We start from the raw sequence: 24,432 nt of genomic DNA on the forward strand, positions 1-24,432 counted from the left end.
TTGTGGAATTAACTTTCATTGCTTGCTGAATAATTTTTCATTAATATCTCAGTTTTGGAAATCATTTTGTTGATTCTGTAATAGAAAAGAAGAGACACTTGGCCTTGAACACTTATTGCTACCATTCTGTGCAACATTTGCCAGTATAGTGAAAGGATGTGAAAGGAACCTGCCATTGCATTTTCACATCAGAAACAAACTGAAGAGTAGTAAACATTGCTTTAAATTTTGAGTAAGGGAAATGGTTTCTCATAGAGACATTTAGTTGGCTAATTGCTTGTGTTTTCATGATATATTCACCTCATGAATATTCGGGTATTAAATGGACTCTAATTGTGATCGTTGCATTGAACTGTCTGTTCCTTTCTCATCGCTGTTAGGTCCGGTTGTGTTTTAACAAAGTCAGAATTTGGTAACCTGTTTATCTAAAACAGACAGAGAAATTAAAGTGATCTTTCAGAGTGTAACACATGTTTGCCTTCTTAGAATGTTCCTTTTGGGTGTAATTGGTTGCAACTAACATCATCACCATCATCTCATGTAGAACTAACACTAACTATCTTCTTTATCCTGCCTCTACAACGGTCTTCTTAATTAAGAGGCGGTTTTAAGTAAAAGAAGGAACATCATGGTCTGCTATTTGAAGCTGCTTAAAACATCATCAAGTATTGTCACCGTGACCTGTCACCATCATCATCAAGTATTGTCACCGTGACTTTTCACCATCACCGTTCTCTTGTCACTGCCGCACCAGTATTGTCCAAATTTATCTGAAAAAAACAATCCATCTTACCCAAAATTTTGATCTGCCAACAGTCAGAAGAGGAAGAGGAAGAAGAAGTAACCAAGGAATTTAAATCGGTGGAGGCAGCAGCAGTTGAGATGGAAAATGGGAGGAGGTTAGAGGAAGGGAAGGAGGGGTGGAAGAAAGGGGTGGGACAACAAGACCAGAGGGTCGATGAGATGGATGGACGTAATGCTCTGGTGGAAGAAGACCAGGGTGCAGAGTTTGATGAGGCAGAGGCTCAGAGGATGGAGCAAGTGATAACTCAAGAACTAGACCCGGAGGATTCAGAACTGGTGGTGATAAATTATAACGAAATTACCAACAGCGATACTGACATCAGGCATTCGGAGATAGTACCAATAAATGAAACCACCAGAGAAGAAGAGAAGACACTACCCATGGATCAAGAAGGAGAAGAAGAAGAAGATGTAGATGGTGTGATAGCAGAAGAACGGATAAGGCAAACAGAAGAACTGGCACAAGAACAGGTTAGCAAGGAGGAAGATGTTGTCGAAAATGAGAAAGCCGATGAAGGAAGTAGATCCGTGACTGACGGGGAACAGGGCACCCAGACAGATGGAGAGGCGGATGTGCATGTTGACATCACAGCCGATGAAGTATCCCACACACTGACAGCCAAGGCCAATACACTGCCGGCCGATACCAGTCGAGTGGAGCCATACGGTATGGACGAAGGTTCTAGTACCATGTCACGCAGGGACACTGGTGGGGCTCTTTCCAAAATCAAGAAAGATGACTTCAGAAAGGTAAACGTCTCTAGCTTTGCTTGCATCACCAATCATACAACCATTGGGTTAACGTTGGGCATCATGGTCGCCAATTGTCATTTGGAAGCTGAACTTCAAAGAAAGCTTGCATCATGTGCTATGTCCATTTCAACATTTCTGCCTTTCTTTTTGTTAATGTTAATCTTTTTCATGTTCAATCTTCCATCACATCTAAAGTCTTTCCTTCAAATGGAGTTGCTATTTTCAAGTTGTGTAAAAGGAGTTGCTACTGTCAAATTGTGTCAATTGGAGTTCCTACTGTCAAATGGAGTTCTTACTGTCAAATCGTGTCAATTGAAGCTGCTACTCATTAAATGCACAGTCAACATATCTTTGTTGCTGTGCATTTGCATTTGCAAACAAATAGATCAGGTTAGGGTTAGGCCTATGCTTTACGACTGTTGACTGGGTACTCAAAACAAAAATGAACAGTATGAGGATCCTACTAGGATATTTTATGAATGTTGAATGATAACACAATACTATAGGACTCATAAAAGTCAGTTGTTTTAGATTAAGAGTAGACAGGCTTGCATCAAAGAGAGTTACTTTGCTGGACCATAGTAAAGTCTTGTAACAGTGTATAGGCATTGATGCATGTAGGCTAGCACAGACCTACTATGCTGAACCATTAGTCTTATAACAGTGTATAGGCATTGATGCATGTAGGCTAGTACAGACATACTATGCTGGACCATTAGTCTTGTAACAGTGTATAGGCATTGATGCATGTAGGCTAGTACAGACATACTATGCTGGACCATTAGTCTTGTAACAGTGTATAGGCATTGATGCATGTAGGCTAGCACAGACCTACTATGCTGAACCATTAGTCTTATAACAGTGTATAGGCATTGATTCATGTAAGCTAGTACAGACATACTATGCTGAACCATTAGTCTTATAACAGTGTATGCATTGATGCATGTAGGCTAGCACAGACATACTATGCTGGACCATTAGTCTTGTAACAGTGTATAGGCATTGATGTATGTAAGCTAGTACAGAAATACTATGCTGGACCATTAGTCTTGTAACAGTGTATAGGCATTGATGCATGTAGGCTAGCACAGACACAGACATATTTTGCAATCAAGGCTGTCACCATTAATTATCATGGTGGATTGTCAGATCTGTAGCTGTGCATTTTCTGGTTGTGTTTATCCTGAAAGTGAGTCAGCATGTTTCAATTCCCTCTGGAGTTCTAGTCACTGTATGATATTGCTGTCTTCTGCATAACTAGCAAATGATAAGTGCAATAATAATATTAGGATATTATTAGGGTAACAGTGACTATCCATTTTGTAAGGTTTCATCTCTTACAACATGGTTGTTGTCTTAGAGTCAAACAATTGAATAAAAGGATGTTTTTGAGGTCTTTTATAACTAATAATGTACCTTCAGCTATTCCAGTTTAGTTGGGTGACTGAATACCAGAGGTAAAGATATTTCAATATTAAAGCCTGTCCTAATAGTTCAAATACTAACCGATATATAGACCCTTTACCTTTGAAAACAACATTTGAAACAAAAATGATCTAATTTTTTGTAATCGTCTTCTGAAATATCAGTTTTCCTATTACTTGATGTAGATTGACTAGTCTATTTTTGATGTTATTTTGATAACTTTGATGAAAAGAGTTTCTCTACAACAGTAGCTTGTATGTTTAATGTTGATGCTTATTGTACAGTAGCACATGAATTCTTTGCTAACGTTTCTTTCAAGAATTTTTCTATTGACATGGGTTTTGACAACCTCTCTGTTGCACAGTTGTCATGGATACTAAAAGCAGTGTTTTCTGTGTGTTCTGTGTGATATCATGAAGCCATGCTTCCTTTGCTTGTATAATCCTTTCATATCGAAATGTGTACTGGATACTTGCCGTTGATTTCTTCTCTCTTTGCGCATAGGTAAACGAATACAAAATACGACACTGTACCAGGATATAATTCCTGCTCCATTTGCAGATTCCTTGATATGTGTACATTGTGTTTAATCAAACGCTATCAAGAGAATGGGCATTGCTTTCTCTGCTATTTCTTAACGTCTATTTCATGCATAGCAAAGTGCATCATCTTGTTTGCTTTTATTAACATTCATGTATATATATATATATTTATGAATATATCATTGCTATCTGTTTACCCTAGTAGAACTGAAAATGGTCTCACTTTAAGACAATGTAAAGAGGTTACTATATATGTACTCACTTTATGACAATGTAAAGAGGTAACTATATATGTACTCACTTTACAATGTAAAGCGGTAACTATATGTACTCACTTTACAATGTGAAGAGGTAAAGTATATGTAATAACTTTACAATGTAATGAGGTAACTATATATGTACTCACTCAAGTAACTATATATGTTTTCACTTTACAATGTAAAGAGGTATAACTATATGTACTCACTTTACAATGTAAAGAGGTAACTATATATGTACTCACTTTACAATGTAAAGAGGTAACTATATATGTACTCACTGTACAATGTAAAGAGGTAACTATATATGTACTCACTTACAATGTAAAGAGGTAACTATATATGTACTCACTTTACAATGTAAAGAGGTAACTATATATGTACTCACTTTACAATGTGAAGAGGTAACTATATATGTACTCACTTTACCATGTAAAAAGGTAACTATATATGTATTCACTTTACAATGTAAAGAGGTAAATATATATGTACTCAATTTAGGACAATGTAAAAAGGTAACCATATTTGTACTCACCTTAGCACAATGTAAAGAAGTAACTATATAACACTGCTTTGAACATGGCTAAGCCACTAATCATGGCTGTTTATATGTTACTATCTTTCTGCTTTCATTGGTTCTCTTCCTACTTTCCCAAACAAACAATGTTTCAAGTGTTACGATCTGTGTAACATTTTTAGAGTTATTTAAACCATCAATAACTAAGTATATCACCTAGTTGTCCTAATTCCTCATTTTAATCTTGTCACTGCTACACTGTACATGTAGTGAATCATTTCCTCAAGATGTAAAGAAACAAAGCCATTTGGTTAGTGTGTTTGCTTTTTGAAAAGGTCTTAAGACAACTGTTACATTCAGACAGGAATCTCATTTCATTGCCTACAAGCATTTCCTGTCCCTCATTTCTTACTCTGCTGATATATTTCCAGTCATTTGTTGCTGTCATGGGCATTTTAGGAGCCAGGCAGTGGCCCCATGGTGTGTCCTTTATATGGCCTACAGTGTGCTGTGTAGTAGCTTGTTTGGGCTATGTTTAATAGTGGCCTCTGATGTAGTGTATTTGTCAAAGTTAGGCATGTTGAGTTGTCTCTCTAGTCACCTCTGAAGTGGCATTTGCAGTGAGCTGTTTAGTGGCACATGGTTTTGGCCACATGAGGGCCTCTTCATTACTCCACTCCTATATTAACATTAATGGGACGGTCATTGTTTGTGCAATAACATAAGTTTACATTCCTTAACATTAACTAACATGTCACTCTGTAGAACTTCATACTGAAATTGTTGCTTTGCATACTGTATATTTAAAGCATTTCAGAGTGGTCATCAAACATCTTTACACACTTTGCAGTTACAGCCATGAAATTATCAGATAGGAGGAGCAAAAATTGATTTCAAATCTGCTTCTTCTATGTTACACTGTGACAATCAAACTAATAATAATAATATCAGTTAATGTAAGCAGCTAATGTAGACTAGTTGTAGCATGTTAACAGGTTCATCCACCAAGTTTAGCTTGACTAGAATTAGCATGTCAGAAGACCTGTTGCTGGAGACAGTGAATCCTCTGTAGGTATATTAGCCAATCACATTCACTTGTTTTCACCAGAAGTTTATGAATTGCTTTGCATATCCTTATCCTTAATTCTGAATCCTCGCCAGTTAATTAGCCAATCATATTGTCTCATTTTCACCTGAATCGTATGAAATGTTTTGCATATCCTTATTCTTAATGTCTGAATCCCCGCTAGTTTATTAGCCAATCATATTGTCTCATTTTCACAAGTGTGTGAAATGTTTTGCATATCATTAATTGCAATGTACATGATCATTGTGACTAATTATATTACGATGACTAAACTAGTTTCATTTTTATCTTTTTGGTTTAGGCGAGCAGAGCAAGCTTAGCTAGTCTTTATAGCAATGCAGATGAGAGCTACCGGCTTCAGGTGACCGGCGATGTCAACTTTGGGACTAGTTATAACTACAAAACCAACACCTTTGAAGTCAAGGTTCTCTCCTGTCGTGATCTGGTGCCGGTCGATGCAAAGAGAAACAGATCCAATCCGTAAGTCATCTAGATCTTAGCGGCTTCAGTCATTACTATTTTTATTGTCAGTTGACTACTTGGAAGTATTGTGATTGATGATATCTGCATATATCAGGCATGAGCTTTTTCCTCAAATTCGCGGAATATCCGTGATTTCTTTTCTACCTCGGGCACAAAAACTATTATACTAACACACTGTAGTATATGCAAACTGGAGCCTATACCGCAATTTTTGTGATTTTTGTTGGACCCCAGGCTCATCCCTGATATATGCAATCAGTGTCTGCCATGTGTGTTTAATATGTTGTATCATCTGCAGGTATGTTAAGCTGTATCTGCTACCGGACAGATCGAAACAGAGCAAACGCAAGACCAGTGTACGCAAGTCCACCATCAATCCTGTCTACTCTGCAACTCTCAAGTACAAGATAAGACAGAGCGAATTGGAGACTAGGACGTTGTGTGTTGCCGTTTGGCATTTTGATCGGTTTGGCCATAACCTCTTCCTGGGCGAACATCTCCTCTCCCTGGATACTGTACAGTTCGATGACTATTCAGCAAAATGGCATTCACTGGCTCAAAGGGTATTCTTCAGATATATTTTATGCCTCTTTGTAAGGATTGAAGGAGCTTTTTCTAAGGAGCCTTCTTTGAAACAATGGTTCAGACATCTTCCTTATGCATTTGAATGGAAGCTAACAGACCCTCCTCAGAAGATGAGCTTGTGCTTTTAATATATTGCTATGATGGTTATATCTTTGGGTTAACTGACTAAATCTGCTTCTGAACATTGATGAAGATGATTTTAGTTTGTATTGACATGTATCATTGTCACAATTAATTCTTCAACTAGTCACATGACATGAGAATAAGCCTGACTAATAATATATCTCTTTTGTGGTTACAGCAACGCAAGTCAACCAGTGCATTGACGTACACAGGAGACGTTCTGGTGGCCGTGATGTACGAACCTCTCTCTGAGGACGAGGAGAAAGACAAATCAGGCCGGTACCACAAGGGCAAAAAGAACCGAGCACCAGGACGGTTGCTCGGAGGAACACTCCACGTACATATCAAGGAGGCTAAGAACCTGGTAGGGATGAAGTTAGGAGGGTCTTCTAGTCCAGTCTGTAAATGGTAAGGCATTAAACCTTTGGCTCATGGCAATTTCCTTTACTTGTACATCCTTAAAGCAGCATATTGCATTGGGTTATTACTTTGTCTGTACCTTGCATGACTAGGAGATCATAGTCAGATGCCCATCAGTCTGTCTAGGAGGTCATATAGTCAGATGCCCTTCAGTCTGTCTAGGAGGTTATAGTCAGATGCCCCTCAGTGTGTCTAGGAGGTCATAATCAAATGCCCCTCAGTGTGTCTAGGAGGTTATAGTCAGATGCCCATCAGTCTGTCTAGGAGGTTATAGTCAGATGCCCCTCCATGAAACTAGGAGGTCATTGTCATATGCCAGCAGTTTGGCTAGAAGGTCATAGTCACATGCCCATCAGTCTGTCTAGGAGGTCATAGTCAGATGCCCCTCAGTGTGTCTAGGAGGTCATAGTCAGATGCCCCTCAGTGTGTCTAGGAGGTCAGTCAGATGCCCCTTAGTCTGTCTAGGAGGTTATAGTCAGATGCCCCTCAGTCTGTCTAGGAGGTTATAGTCAGATGCCCCTCAGTGTGTCTAGGAGGTCATAGTCAGATGCCCCTCAGTCTGTCTAGGAGGTTATAGTCAGATGCCCCTCAGTCTGTCTAGGAGGTTATAGTCAGATGCCCCTCCATGAAACTAGGAGGTCATTGTCATATGCCACCAGTTTGGCTAGAAGGTCACAGTCAGATGCCCCTCAGTCTGTCTAGGAGGTCATAGTCAGATGCCCCTCAGTCTGTCTAGGAGGTTATAGTCAGATGCCCCTCAGTCTGTCTAGGAGGTTGTCACCGGAACGACGCTCAATGAAGCTGAACAAGGTGGTTGTATGTTTTAGCCCATTTATTCACACGGGTGGTTTGAACAAGACCACGGTGAAAACTAGAAAGTAAAGATATCAATACATCATTATGCAAACATTGGTGAAATAAACACATGAATTGAACAAATCAATAATAACATAATAATACATGATATTTCTTCTTATAAAACGATGCACCAAAAGGAAGAAGCATAACAAATAACATTTGGTAACATGAAACATGACATAGAGAAAGATTGGCGACAATTACATTCTTGATAATTAACTTATAATCGTTACCGGGCAAAACCAACAGCACGACAAACTGCGGTGTACAGGGGTTTACAGGGATTAACGGCGGCTTTCTGGGGTTAACGTCGGCTTTATACTAAGGAACAGTGCTACAGGAACACATGCGACGCCTCTCTGAGCCAGGAGAGGAATGAAGCATGTGCACTTCAAAATACGCAAGTATACATCGATTACGTAATTGTGCATCGATTACATAAGTATGCAAATCGAGGCGGATAAGAAAGGCAACTAGTAAATGGGCAGTACTGACCTCTGCCCGACCTCGACCAAGCGGAAATTTCCATTTGGTCACGCTAAGCAGATAGCACACATCGGCAACGATGAAAGAGGTTATAGTCAGATGCCCCTCAGTCTGTCTAGGAGGTTATAGTCAGATGCCCCTCCATGAAACTAGGAGGTCATTGTCATATGCCACCAGTTTGGCTAGAAGGTCAAAGTCAGATGCCCCTCAGTCTGTCTAGGAGGTTAGTCAGATGCCCCTCAGTATGGCTAGGAGGTCATAGTCAGATGCCCCTCAGTCTGTCTAGGAGGTCATAGTCAGATGCCCCTCAGTCTGTCTAGGAGGTTAGTCAGATGCCCCTCAGTCTGTCTAGGAGGTTATAGTCAGATGCCCCTCAGTCTGTCTAGGAGGTCATAGTCAGATGCCCCTCAGTCTGTCTAGGAGGTCATAGTCAGATGCCCCTCAGTTTGTCTAGGAGGTCATAGTCAGATGCCCCTCAGTATGGCTAGGAGGTCATAGTCAGATGCCCCTCTGTGTCTAGGTCATAGTCAGATACCCCTCAGTCTGTCTAGGAGGTAATAGTCAGATGCCCCTCAGTGTGTCTAGGAGGTCATAGTCAGATGCCCTTCAGTATGGCTAGGAGGTTATAGTCAGATGCCCCTCAGTGTGTCTAGGAGGTCATAGTCAGATGCCCCTCAGTGTGTCTAGGAGGTCATAGATGCCCCTCAGTGTGTCTAGGAGGTCATAGTCAGATACCCCTCAGTCTGTCTAGGAGGTTATAGTCAGATGCCCCTCAGTGTGTCTAGGAGATCATAGTCAGATGCCCCTCAGTCTGTCTACTGTAGGAGGTCATAGTCAGATACCCCTCAGTCTGTCTAGGAGGTCATAGTCAGATACCCCTCAGTCTGTCTAGGTCATAGTCAGATACCCCTTAGTCTGTCTAGGAGGTTATAGTCAGATGCCCCTCAGTCTGTCTAGGAGATCATAGTCAGATGCCCCTCAGTCTGTCCAGGAGATCATAGTCAGATGCCCCTATCTGTCTAGGAGGTCATAGTCAGATGCCCATCAGTCTGTCTAGGAGGTCATAGTCAGATGCCCATCAGTCTGTCTAGGAGGTTATAGTCAGATGCCCATCAGTCTGTCTAGGTCATAGTCAGATGCCCATCAGTCTGTCTAGGAGGTTATAGTCAGATGCCCCTCAGTGTGTCTAGGAGGTCATAGTCAGATGCCCATCAGTCTGTCTAGGAGGTTATAGTCAGATGCCCATCAGTCTGTCAAGGAGGTTATAGTCAGATGCCCCTCAGTGTGTCTAGGAGGTCATAGTCAGATGCCCCTCAGTCTGTCTAGGAGGTTATAGTCAGATGCCCATCAGTCTGTCTAGGAGGTTATAGTCAGATGCCCATCAGTCTGTCTAGGAGGTTATAGTCAGATGCCCCTCAGTGTGTCTAGGATGTCATAATCAAATGCCCCTCAGTGTGTCTAGGAGGTTATAGTCAGATGCCCATCAGTCTGTCTAGGAGGTTATAGTCAGATGCCCCTCCATGAAACTAGGAGGTCATAGTCAGATGCCCCTCAGTCTGTCTAGGAGGTCATAGTCAGATGCCCCTCAGTTTGTCTAGGAGGTCATAGTCAGATGCCCCTCAGTATGGCTAGGAGGTCATAGTCAGATGCCCCTCTGTGTCTAGGTCATAGTCAGATACCCCTCAGTCTGTCTAGGAGGTAATAGTCAGATGCCCCTCAGTGTGTCTAGGAGGTCATAGTCAGATGCCCTTCAGTATGGCTAGGAGGTTATAGTCAGATGCCCCTCAGTGTGTCTAGGAGGTCATAGTCAGATGCCCCTCAGTGTGTCTAGGAGGTCATAGATGCCCCTCAGTGTGTCTAGAAGGTCATAGTCAGATACCCCTCAGTCTGTCTAGGAGGTTATAGTCAGATGCCCCTCAGTGTGTCTAGGAGATCATAGTCAGATGCCCCTCAGTCTGTCTACTGTAGGAGGTCATAGTCAGATACCCCTCAGTCTGTCTAGGAGGTCATAGTCAGATACCCCTCAGTCTGTCTAGGTCATAGTCAGATACCCCTTAGTCTGTCTAGGAGGTTATAGTCAGATGCCCCTCAGTCTGTCTAGGAGATCATAGTCAGATGCCCCTCAGTCTGTCTAGGAGATCATAGTCAGATGCCCATCAGTCTGTCTAGGAGGTCATAGTCAGATGCCCATCAGTCTGTCTAGGAGGTCATAGTCAGATGCCCATCAGTCTGTCTAGGAGGTTATAGTCAGATGCCCATCAGTCTGTCTAGGTCATAGTCAGATGCCCATCAGTCTGTCTAGGAGGTTATAGTCAGATGCCCCTCAGTGTGTCTAGGAGGTCATAGTCAGATGCCCATCAGTCTGTCTAGGAGGTTATAGTCAGATGCCCATCAGTCTGTCAAGGAGGTTATAGTCAGATGCCCCTCAGTGTGTCTAGGAGGTCATAGTCAGATGCCCCTCAGTCTGTCTAGGAGGTTATAGTCAGATGCCCATCAGTCTGTCTAGGAGGTTATAGTCAGATGCCCATCAGTCTGTCTAGGAGGTTATAGTCAGATGCCCCTCAGTGTGTCTAGGATGTCATAGTCAGATGCCCATCAGTCTGTCTAGGTCATAGTCAGATGCCCATCAGTCTGTCTAGGAGGTTATAGTCAGATGCCCCTCAGTGTGTCTAGGAGGTCATAGTCAGATGCCCCTCAGTCTGTCTAGGAGGTCATAGTCAGATGCCCATCAGTCTGTCTAGGAGGTTATAGTCAGATGCCCATCAGTCTGTCTAGGAGGTTATAGTCAGATAACCCCTCAGTCTGTCTTGGAGGTCATAATGTTAGTATTAATATACTCCAATATAGAAACTATTGCATCCCATATTTTTTAATGTTATGTTTAAAGTTGTTGTGAAACTCTCAAAATTGTATTTCTTTTGTGAACTAACTGGTCTAGGATTAAACAGATTATGTTTATTCAAGACAGTGTTGCGACCTTACAGTCAAGGTACAACAAAGGAGTTTAGCTACCAAGCAGGAGACCTTCAGTTGACTGTTTAAAATTAGCATATGCAGATGCAAATCTCTTTAGAATGATCCAACCATGTTGCCACCATGTTAACATAGTAGTGTAGATGTGCATAAGTTATGTATTTGTGACATCATCAAGAGGGACTCTAAATCTAGTGAACAGTTCTGAGGAGTTTTAGTGGAGTCAGCCGTTTTATTTATTTAATATGAATTTGATGTCCTGTACTGGTGGGAGAAGCGAATGTTAACAACATTCCAATGTAGGATATTTTATGACTGCTACAAATGTTTTCATCTACTCTCCAACAGCTACCTCTTACCAGACAAAACCAAACATGGCAAACAGAAAACTACAGTCAAGAGGAATACCTGCAACCCTAAATGGACGGACATTATTAAATTTGAGAATGTGACCCGGGATAGTCTACTGGAGAGATGCTTGGAAGTTACTGTATGGGACTTTGACTCTGTTGGATCCAATTCTCTGATGGGTGGAGTCAGATTGGGTCTTGGATCAGGTCAGCCAACAAAATGTTGAATTAACAATCGTTCTCTTTGTGGCTTTGAAGAGTTCATAAGAGAATATCAAATGTAAAATGTAGTTATAGAAGAACAACTTGGTAGCTTGGTGTTGAAACGTGATAATTTAACATTGTGCTGTATGCAAATGTATGCAAATATGTTTTGTACTGCTGTTATGTAAGTTGCAACAATGACCAGGGATTTATGCACTTCATCAGTTGGCTGTAGTTACTATTAAGGTGAAGGGATTGTTAATTAACCGCAGGGAGTGTTAATTAACCGCAGGGAGTGTCAATTAACCGCAGGGAGTGTTAAGTTGCAGCTATCAAAGTGTGTAAGTACTGACCAATGATACATTGTATAGGTGATACATAACATAGCTACATAACATACAGTTCACCAGTTGTAGCTATCAAAGTGTGTTAGCACTGAGCAATTATACATTGTTATAGGTTAAACATAACATAGCTACATAACATACAGCTCACTAGTTGCAGCTATCAAAGTGTGTAAGCACTGAGCAATTATACATTGTTATAGGTTATACATAACATACAGCTCACTAAGCTATCAAAGTGTGTAAGTACTGAGCTAATTATACATGTTTATAGGTGATACATAACATAGCTACATAACATACCACTCACCAGTTGCATCTATCAAAGTGTGTAAGTACTGAGCTAATTATACATGTTTATAGGTGATACATAACATAGCTACATAACATACCACTCACCAGTTGCATCTATCAAAGTGTGTAAGCACTGAGCAATTATACATTGTTATAGGTTAAACATAACATAGCTACATAACATACAGCTCACTAGTTGCAGCTATCAAAGCGTGTAAGCACTGAGCAATTATACATTGTTATAGGTTATACATAACATAGGTACATAACATACAACTCACTAAGCTATCAAAGTGTGTAAGTACTGAGCTAATTATACATGTTTATAGGTTATACATAACACAGCTACATAACATACCACTCACCAGTTGCAGCTATCAAAGTGTGTAATACTGAGCAATTATACATTGTTATAGGTTAAACATAACATAGCTACATAACATACAGCTCACTAGTTGCAGCTATCAAAGTGTGTAAGCACTGAGCAATAATACATTGTTATAGGTTATACATAACATAGGTACATAGCATACAGCTCACTAAGCTATCAAAGTGTGTAAGTACTGAGCAATTATACATTGTTATACTGTAGGTTATACATAACATAGCTACATAACATACATACATAACATACGTGTTATATATAACATAGCTAATTGAGACAAAAAATGGAGGCACAAGCATTTTTAGTACACATATTTACTCTTAGGAGAGTTATGCAATAAACCATGGGCATTGTAGTGTTCATAGCTATTGTGGGGTGTGGGGGGGTGGGGGACAAAATGCATGAGTGATGGTTGCCCTTGATCGAGTAAAGAAAGTGTTTGGGAGAAGCCACATGTACCAATACAAACTATGAGTGGGTGTAAGTATCGTACAGCCATTTAACCCCCCTCCCAGCCTCTCCCCCTTCCCCCCTCACACTGTGCTACTTCAGTCAAGTACTGTGGTTAGATTGCAGTGTATTGTATAATGTTTCGCCTTGTTTATATCTCATTACAGGCAAGTCATATGGTAAGGCTGTGGACTGGATGGACTCGAGTGGTAAAGAGGTATCTGTCTGGAGGGAAATGCTGAAACATCCCAACCACTGGGTGGAAACAACCATGACCCTCCGTGGAAATGTTGGCAAGGCAAAGAAATAAAACATCCCATCCAAGCTGTATGTAAGGAGTTTGTGGTGAGGTACCTTATAAGGAAGTAGTGGTGAGGTACCTTATAAGGAGTTTGTGGTGAGGTACCTTATAAGGAGGTTATGGTGAGGTACCTCATAAGGAAGTTGTGGTGAGGTACCTTATAAGGAGGTTGTGGTGAGGTACCTTATAAGGAGGTTGTGGTGAGGTACCTTGGTTTTGGGACAAGAAAGATGTCGCAGTATAAAGCATAAAGCAACCACATAGGCTGATCATTGAAGAATGGCTGACATTATCTGAATTCTCTGAACCCAATAAATGAGTGTTTGTAAAAATGAAACAAGAATTGCTTTCATCCATTACATAATTGTAAATCATGTTAATGAATCCTAATGTATGCTGATAGTTTGACTTTGAAGCTAGTCAGATGCTTGCATGGTAAATTTATTATACTCACATGGAGACTGGGAACCCACCTTACTGTGTAAGCTTAGTATGGCTGCATTGGGCAAGAATGAATCGTAATCACATTAATTAGTGAGAGTGTTACGTCCACACAGAAGTAGATGACATGCTTCCATGCATGACTGGGATCCACCTTACTGTGTAAGCTTAGTATGGCTGCATTGGGCAAGTATGAATTGTAATCACATTAATTAGTGAAAGTGTGATGTCCACACAGAATCAAAGGCAATGCTGCCATACAAGACTGTGATCCACCTTAAATGTGTAAGCTTTAGTATGGCTGCATTGGGCAAGAATGTATTTTAATGACATTAATTAATGTAAGTGTTATGTCCACACATATTTAGATGCAAATGCTGCCTTACAAGAATTACACATGTAATTAGATAAAGATTGTTTGTTTAGTTTGTTATTGTTGTTGTTTTCTTATATTCGGTCTTGTCACTAAAGACAAAGTATAGGCTTTAATTTTCTGTAATAATTGGTGCTTTAGGAATTACGAAGGAATGGAAAAATGTACAGAAAATGATATTTAACTGCTTTTCAAATATTTTATACGTGAATGAAATTGTTACTAACTATTACTATTATTGTGTTTGTCAGTATGTAGTATCTAGTATATATTTATGTCTCAATCTATTCTGGTGGCTTTTGACTAAACCAGAGGCCAATACGTACTTCCTTTAATATTCATATTTACTTTTAACGCCTTCAATCATTCTCAGTACGTTCTGTAAGTTTATATACCAGAGTACTAATATTTATACATATATGCATTTAATCATAACTCATAGCTGAAATGTACACACCTCAAGTTGTTTTACACTGTACATGTTTAACTAGTTTGCCTCCCATATCTTCAAGTTACTGTTGTATTTATTCCAGAATGGTCGAAATGGTGGTTTTGATATTCTCCTTGTATTGTTTTACTCCCATATCTTCAATGTGGATTTGTGTCCTCTTCTAGTATACAATTAAATGCAGAAAGAAATAATACTACAATCCAAATGCACACTCAAGTAAAGTTATATTAGAACCTGGCTTTATATATAGAAAATAAGTAAATTAGAAACCCTGAAATGATGGATTATTAAACCAGCAAAGTATAGTTATTTGTGGTGTTCAAAGTCCAATGAGAAGAGGCTAGAGTGTTTTGTGAGCCTGTAACACGACTAGGTAAAAGGCTCCATTTTATTAGCAATCTTCTTTTACAGTCGTGACAATAAGTATTGTAAAATCAGTGTATGAAGATAATCATAATTCTACTACAGTTAAATATCACTTGTATAAGCTCTAGTGCTCAAACAACATTTAGCTGAAGCAGCATCAATCCTTTTAAGTCATTTTATTGATAGATGTATATTGATAGAATTGAAAGGTTATTTGCCTTTTATATGAGAGTAAATATTGTATTACATACTTTATGACATTAAAGGAACAAGCAGTATTTGCACCAGAGCTCACAAACAGAAATTATCATAAAAAAATAAATATGTTGTTACATGTCTAATCAATCATTGTGGCTGCTTCATGTTATTTCAGAGTTGTAGGTTCAGAGATGTTGGAATGTTCTAACTTGTAAAGACTTGATGAATTACTAAATCACTCAACACACATCCCTTGAAGTGTTAACAAAGCACTGTCTTTTTTTTTGGTTTCTTTCTTGAAAAGTATTTCATTGTTTCTTTGGTATGGTATATCTTTTGTCTTCCAGTAAATTCCGTGCAATGAATGAGGTCTTTCCATTCAGCTTTCCATTATTATTAATCATATATTTATCACTGGTATCTTTCTTTCATGATTGTCTTCCAAGCAATCTCATCTATTTCTTCAAAGTTGCTTCCTTAGAATATTTTAAAGGGTTTTTATACCAATACTATAACAAATGTTAAATGATGCAAATATTTAGGGGAAATTTGATAAAATAGATATTCTGTAATTTTGTTAGATTTCTATTGATGGTCTTGTGCGGATATTAAAATATAACTATTTTTATAAGTCCAAATTAACACTGCAGTAATGCTATATGTACTCTATCATATATACATAATAAATTAACACTACAGTAATGTTATATGTTCTGTATCATATGATGATATGATAAATTAACACTGCAGTAATGTTATATGCACTGTATCATATGAATACATGATAAATTAACACTGCAGTTATGCTATATGTGCTCTATCATATATACATAGTAAAATAACACTACAGTAATGTTACATTCACTGTACAATATGAATACATGATAAATTAACACTGCAGTAATGTTATATGTTCTGTATCATATGATGATATGATAAATTAACACTGCAGTAATGTTATATGCACTGTATCATATGAATACATGATAAATTAACACTGCAGTTATGCTATATGTGCTCTATCATATATACATAGTAAAATAACACTACAGTAATGTTACATTCACTGTACAATATGAATACATGATAAATTAACACTGCAGTAATGTTACATGTACTGTATCATAATAATATATAATATTAGATGTGTTAATCAGCATTGAATGCTTTATATTTGATGTATTGTGGGGGACTGGTAGGCCTGATTTTGTCTCTTCTTATATTTGGAAGGAGCTTTCCTTTGTTTACTCCATCTCCTCTGCTTTTCTTAGTCACATCGTTATCTGGAGTATTCCTAATAAGAATGGAGAGTTTGTATATTAGTATATGATGATGCACCTGAAGAAGTCATTGATGTTCAGATAATCATACCAACTCTGTGATTGTCCGTACAAGATGCTTGATCTCAACAACGACTGCAGGTTTTTCACCACCGCCTCTCTATATTTAAGGTCCTTAAACAACTTATCTGGCTTGTTTCTTTTATGTTTTCCACTTGTGATAAAGCTAGGCTGTAGATGTTTGCATGGTAGTCTATTTTTGTATTCATAACCAAATAAAAGTATACTGTGGCCTCAAATCAAATTGTTTTAATAAAATGGGTTAGAATGGGACTTAAATACTTTTTATTTTCATTTCATGTGTTATACAAAATCAATGTATCACATGGGCGACAAATAAATGCCCATGGGGAGTTGCATGGTGGGTGGGGGTGGGAGGTGTTTTGCTCGCCTCAATGATGTGGATTACAGGGACATAAAGTACACAACATCAAAATGTATTTTAAACAACTACGGAGAAGCAACCTTTTTTGCCCCATTTACTTATTCAAAAGTAATTAGCAAACAGCCCAAGCTTTCCGGAAACATATTTACATAGTTTATTATCTCAAACTAACCTACTCATAATTAATAAAGCCCTGTTTAGGGTGGTGGCTACAGAATGTCATCACAACCTATTAATAATTTGATATTTGGATCAGCGAGCAATGAGTTTCAAAAATTCCCTTAACATTTTCTATTGTTAGGGCACAATCACTCTCCTGAATATGAGGATTTGTTTTCTAGAAAATTTACCCATTTCGAAACGGTTCCATGTAATGTCGACCAGTGGGGTATACGTGTTCTGTAACATATTCCTCTGGTACAGACTCATTGTATATAACCCAATATTCCATCTGGCAGCATGCTCACATTATTAGACCAGTAGATTGTCTCTTTTATCCCATGGTTACCCCAGTTCCTTTATATTTCACTGGTCCTCTGTACTCTCTCGGGTGGTCCAATTGACCCTAGGCCTGGACTGTAGTCCCTAGGCCCGGGCTGTAGCACCTGGCCGTGTGCGTAGTTCTCGATTGGAAACGAAGAGTTACGATTGTTCTACTCTACCAGATCCACTGTTAGCTATTGGTGCTACGTCCTTTGACGTCAATAAGTCGAAATAGGTCACATTTGCTAAAATTCAAACTTTAGTTTAGTTAGTGGTAATTACAGCTTCAGTTCCGATTGCTATATGTAAATTAGGTCAGGCTATTTACATCCGTTATATTAGTGCATGTAATTTGTCAAGGTTGAGGGCTGCTCCACACCTATTGGTGCTACGTCCTTTGACGTCAATAAGTCGAAATAGGTCACATTTGCTAAAATTCAAACTTTAGTTTAGTTAGTGGTAATTACAGCTTCAGTTCCGATTGCTATATGTAAATTAGGTCAGGCTATTTACATCCGTTATATTAGTGCATGTAATTTGTCAAGGTTTAGGGCTGCTCCACACCTGCTGTGACCAGTGGCGTCGCCAAGGGGGGGGCCCTGGAAAACCTAGTGCCCCCCCCCGAGTGCCCCCATCTGAGATTTGGGTTGGTAAAAAAATATATATATATTTTGTTATATTCAACTCCCATCATCTGAGTTGGTTTTTCATAAGGACAAAGAAGCACAGTAATTCGTATTTTCTTCAAATGAGCTGCGAAAAAATGAAAAAGTTTATCCTTGACCGTCGGGTATCGAAGTCGTAACCCGCGCCATCACAACAGGTGTCGATATTTACATTGAATGTGTCAGTGCTCACGACATACCAGCGGCTATACACGTCCGCTTCGCGAGCTACATGACTGGAGGTGGCAACTCCGTTCAGATTAGCAACTCCAATAACCATGTGTACATGTACTTGACAGGAAATCTACAATTTTGTTCATATCGTATATACAGACAGACAAGCAGAAATAGTTATCTTTTTTTCTTCAAATATCATATAAACGAAAGAGAGGGGGGTAACCAGTATGTATATTAATTTTCTCGAAGTACTTATTAATGATTGATTGATGTCATTTAATATCATATATGAAAAAGAGGGGATGGGGTAAACTTACATAGTGTTTGTAAGTGATGTCATATGCTAGCAGTGGCAACTCTGTTCAGATTAGCAACTCTAATAACGACATGTGTATGTACTTGATAGATAGGAAAGCTTTTATTTTATTCATATTTTACAGAGGAGACAAACAAGCAGACATATCATTCTAAAATCATATAAACAAAAGAGGGGGGGGGGGGGTAGAGTATTCCAGTTTTTAAGTAGGGTAGTTGAGAAGGCTCCTATTTTGCTCATATTGTAATATGTGAAGACTAGCAGAAAAATGATACTTTCATTCTCACACGTATCACTCTTTCACGTTCATATTGTACAGAGACAAGCAGAAATATTATACCTTTATTCTTCTCTCAGGTATTACTCTTCCAAGTTCATTCTATTCCTTTTTTAATGCAGTTGACTTATTGTCATGCTGCTTGTGTGTATTTGTCATATGGGTGAGAGTGTTTGTCTGCTGTCTGTGTGTGTCTTTTACCTCTCGTGAATTGGATGCCTGTGAAATGCCGAATATCCGGACCTGCTGTGAGAAGGGAGGGTACTGCAGTATGTTGCCTTGGTCTGAGGTTGACAGGTTAGGAGCTGACGAAATGTGAGAATGTGAGGGTCCGCAGGCACCATACTTGCCTATATTTGTGGACCCATATATTAACCCTGTTGAGTAGGGGGTGCAGAGGTCATTTGAGGTCAGATGCTTGTAGGAACAAATGGCGAATGTTCACACCTGCATACTGAGCCATACTCGATGTGTGATCAAACTTTGGATTGCATGGTGAGATCCCTGATAGGATCCAATAATTACGATGCTGGAACCTGTTACATCTTAATAGATAATGGGAGAAAACGAGAAAGACAAGAAAGGAGTCGGGGGTCATGCACACATTAATTCAACAAATGTAGGTTCTATTGATAGGGTTAGGCATAATATCGACAGCATGTGGTTCATATCCTCTGCAAAATTTTGCGCGTTGTTAAAATCATTACCTCAAAAATAGCAATTTCTGGAGATATCTTCAGATCGAATTTAGCATCAAATGTGGCACCATTTTGCATCTAGCCCATCCTCCGTATACGAAAATTTTTCAAAGGGGAGGGGGCCACCCCTCCCCCAGGACGGCGATACGTATCCACCTAATTGCCCCCATCAAATGCTGGTGCCCCCCTGTGCCCCCAGACTGAAAAGTCTGGTGACGCCACTGGCTGTGACTCTAGTAATACAGACAAAAACAAGAAAGTTTCCTCGCGAAGTAAGTTTGATTACGAGCTACAGTACTGCAGGTGATCTATATCTCAAACTATAATTCTACAATAAAGCTACAAATGAAGCTACAATACTGCAGTTTATCTATATCTCAAACTACAATTCTACAATAAAGCTACAAATGAAGCTACAATACTGCAAGGGGTAGTCCTTGATCACGCTGTTTGGTTTTCCGAGCCAATGGGTAACTTGGATGACTTAAGAAGTAACTATCTTCGAAGCGAACCAATCAAGCTATTTAGAGTTGAGCTCCTTTATAATCATAGGCAAGATCATGAATGATAAAACAACGACTTCTAGAAGTAAATTACTGTATGATTATATCTATGGTGTCTGTTAGGGCAATTGCTGGAATCAAGTTACCAGCAATAACCCTAAAGATACATTACCAGGTAAATCTAAAGCACAGGATAACTTATGGTAACTAAAACCCTAAGTCACAATGGATACTATGAGGAATTCATTCAGTGGATACACAGTAAGGCAGATGATATGCTCTCTCTGTCTAATACCGGCCTATAATACCCTATTAGAAGACCGGGCCAAGGCTAACTTCGAGGCCAACGAAACTGTTCCTTTTTTTATCACTTGAATAGGTTAAATATCATCTACAAATATGACGTCAGCTGTTGAATTCTGCGTTCTTTTCTGACCCTTCATTACACGCTTACAGAATTGTCAATACTGTACTAATTTACTGTAACTTGAGCTGGTACAAAACAGGCACTCGCTATGTGTAATGGTTCATAAAATATGAACGTTGGATAAGTACTTCGCGCCCTCCTGCACAATTGTCAACACTGAACTAATTTACTTTAGCCTGAGCTGGTAAAAACCAGGCACTCGCTATGTGTAATGGCATGGTTTGGACGTTGAATAAGTACTTCGCGCCCTCCCAGGCTTGGGGTAATCGTAATCAGTAATCGTAATCGATTACAATCGATTACATTGTTTGAAGTAATCGTAATTGTAATCGATTACTTTTGTGAAAATTACAAAGTAATCGTAATCGTAATCGATTACAAGGGCAAAGTAATCGTAATCGTATTACATTTATGATTACAGTGAAATTTGAATGAGAAGGGCAAAATTAGTAGAAATGATTCAAACTAATTCTTACTATTGGCTTTTAGAGTGACCAAAGAAGTGTTCCTGCTTCTAGAATTTGGTGGATCAGAATTTGCTTTACCAGAGTTGAGCACTTTTTGATGAAAATAATTTACTTTTACTTTGGCCTTCCATGTCCCATGTACTGTGGAATGCCCCATTTCAAAGCTGTTTAGTTTTATTTTGGGTTATAATGTAAAAGAGTTTTTAGTTTTGCTGCTATGCAGAAATTATTAGTTTACAAAATATAGTGTTGCATGAAAATCTTCATTTGTTTTACTTTAGTATATGTCTGTTTACTCTTTGTCTGTTTAAATTGTATTTTTTACTGGACTTATGGGTTACACATCTTAAACTTGTTAAGGCATAAATGTGTAATGCCTGGTAGGAATTGTAGATATACAGTACTTCCACAATTTTGTCCGTACATACTGTAAATGCCCTTCCTTTGCCCTAATTCATTGCCCTATTTCCCGGCAGAGAGTTATATTAAACAGATATGCAGAGGATTGTGCAAGTAACCACAATGTAATCATGATTGTAATCACGATTACATTACAATGTAATCGTAATCGATTACTTCAACTTTAGGCTGTAATCGTAATCGTAATCATACATTCTCAAGTAATCGTAATCGTAATCGATTACATTCAGATGTAATCGCCCCAAGCCTGCGCCCTCCTGCACAATTGTCAACACTGAACTAATTTACTTTAGCCTGAGCTGGTAAAAACCAGGCACTCGCTATGTGTAATGGTTATATGGACGTTGAATAAATACTTCGCGCCCTCCTGCACAATTGTGGACATCTGACAAACACCTGCTACTTTTAATTCGTGTACAGATTCTGTAAATATTGTCAAATTTAAAGATATCTGAAGTCATCATTAAGGATATGGGATATTTGAAAATGTCTTAAGTTTATTTACAAATCCCTGTAATACGGTCACATTTCTGGATATCTGACGTCATATTTGAAGATATCTTTAACTCATTATCGTTATGATTATATAGACCACCAAGAATTGTGAACATCATGTCTGCACCCAAACTAGTGCTGTTAAATTTCGATACGTTGTCCAAAAGGGAGGGCAGAGCCATATAGAGTCCCTATATACTGCTCTGGTGGAGGGGAACTGCCACCGCCCTCAATTTCCGTTCAGTATCAATGGACGAATTGAGCAGTGGCGAAAAATGAACGGCAGACTTACTAAGTGGCGGATTTTCAAAGAAGTTGAAATTCTGCGACAGAAAAATATATATATTCTTTATAAAGAATTATATTCTATGCGAACATATATTTGTATTCTTTGTAAGGAGGTATCGCAGCCACGTGTGCAGCCCTGTCTAAGAAGGTCCACCCTTGTCCCCATCTCTGACATCAAAGTTCTCATGCAACAGGTTCTCACTCAAAACAACTTCACGTTCATGGACAAGCATTACCTTCAAAGACACAGGACTGCCATGGGTACCAGGATGGCTCCTTCCTTTGCTTGCCTGTTTATGTCTAGCCTTTAAGATCGCATGCTTTGTACAGCTCCCAGCCGTCCTCTTATCTGGTGGCGCTACATTGATGAAATTCTCTTCGTTTGGACCAGTGATGAGGATACCCTGCTCACCTTCATCAATCACATCAATTCTTTCCACAGCACCATCAAATTCACCTCTGATTACTCTCACCAACAGGTTAACTTTCTCGATTTGCCTGTTCGCAAGGAACACGGTTCTCTCTCTACATACTTAGACATCAAGCCCACAGACACACACCAGTACCTCCATTCTTCAAGCTGCCATTCCCGTCACTGCAAGTCTGGAATTGCCTACAGTCAAGCACTTCGTCTTCGTCGCATTTGCTCTAACAATTTCTCTTTCATTCGCCATACAGATGCTTTGGAAAAACACCTTACTGCCAGGGACCATAGTGCCAGAAGGGTCACGCGTGAAGCCATTCAGAGAGTCCGCTCCCTTTCCAGATCATCTACTTTGGCAGTGATCGAAGGACAAAAAGGGACGAGATTGCGACAACAAGCTCCCCCTGGTTGTTACTTTCTACCCAAATCTTCCTCCTCTTCAGCAAATCACCTAACACCACAACATTCTCCTCACTTCAGACAGACTCCAACGGGCCGTCCCTGAAAAACCCACCATCGCCTACCTACGACCACGCAACCTATGAGACCTTCTTGTGCGTGCTGCTGTTCCACGTCGAGCTTCTAACCCTACACCCATTCAGCAGGGTACTTTCAAATGTGATCGTACTTCAAGATGCAGCCACCACATTGTTAAATCCAATTCCATCATCAGCCACAGCATGCGACTCACACACAAGACTAAGGGTCACATCACTTGCACAACCACTAATGTCATCCGTAGTATCTGATATCTTGTAGAGTTTGCGGCATCCAGTATGTTGGCGAAACCAAAATCACCCTCAAGAAGCGATTCTATTGTCACAGATCCACAGTCAACACCATGAAGACTGAGACCCCGGTTGGAGAACACTTTAACCTTCCCAACCATACCATTAACGACATGTCCCTACAGGGAATTGAATCCTTATATGTAGCCGTCCTGACCTAGTACGAATCAGCAGAGAGAGGCTGTGGATGCAACGCCTTCGCATCATTCAACCTCATGGGCTCAACATTCAGGAAGGACATGACTAAGTTTTCTTCTGTTCCCCCTCCTTCCCCCCTTGCCCCCCCCGTCACTCCTCTTTTCCTTACTATCTCTTCCACCATTTTTTCTCCACACCTCTCTGTCTTTATACTTCTCCAGTTTACTCCCTACCCCCTTCCCTTAATCCTCTCTTTGTCCCTCCACTGTTTATCTCCTACCTCTCCTCTTCCCTTGCTGTTTTTTTTTCTTCTCTCCATCCCTTGTCTACTAATCCCCTTACTGTCTTACATCTATCTTTTTGTGTTCACCATGCTCATTAACCTGTCTACATTCTGTGCGTGTTTTTGTCCCTTTTCTCTGTTACTGTTACTTGTCATTTAGCCTTTGAAGAAGATCCTGCTAGGCTGCTAGGATCGAAACGACAGGACAACTTACTTTTACTCAAAAATATATGTTCTGTTTATCTCTAACGTTCTATTCTGTGCAAGGGTTGAAATAAGCGGGCGCCCAGGCGCTATTCGCGCCCGCATGCACTAAAATAGCGCCCCTGGACATGAAAATGCAATACGCACGGGCGTTACTTTGTCGGCAAATAAGCGCCCGCATACT

The 24,432-nt window shown here is 39.6% G+C and overlaps 1 protein-coding gene across 6 annotated transcripts in view; it reads left to right on the forward strand.

The window, feature by feature from the left end:
• The window catches only part of LOC139962499 (synaptotagmin-like protein 5), a 63,996-nt gene extending 46,913 nt beyond the window's left edge, over nt 1-17,083 (forward strand). For all 6 annotated transcript variants that reach the window (XM_071962515.1, XM_071962521.1, XM_071962519.1 and 3 more), the window contains 6 exons: nt 817-1,554; nt 5,687-5,865; nt 6,167-6,431; nt 6,755-6,984; nt 11,662-11,870; nt 13,508-17,083. In XM_071962515.1, the coding sequence (XP_071818616.1) occupies nt 817-1,554; nt 5,687-5,865; nt 6,167-6,431; nt 6,755-6,984; nt 11,662-11,870; nt 13,508-13,650 (1,764 nt within the window). In that variant the 3' untranslated portion in view covers nt 13,651-17,083. The remainder of the gene's footprint in view (nt 1-816; nt 1,555-5,686; nt 5,866-6,166; nt 6,432-6,754; nt 6,985-11,661; nt 11,871-13,507) is intronic.
• The last annotated feature ends 7,349 nt before the right edge of the window (nt 17,084-24,432 follow it).

The sequence above is a fragment of the Apostichopus japonicus genome, chromosome 21 (assembly GCF_037975245.1).
Source record: "Apostichopus japonicus isolate 1M-3 chromosome 21, ASM3797524v1, whole genome shotgun sequence".
Classification (NCBI taxonomy): domain Eukaryota; kingdom Metazoa; phylum Echinodermata; class Holothuroidea; order Aspidochirotida; family Stichopodidae; genus Apostichopus; species Apostichopus japonicus.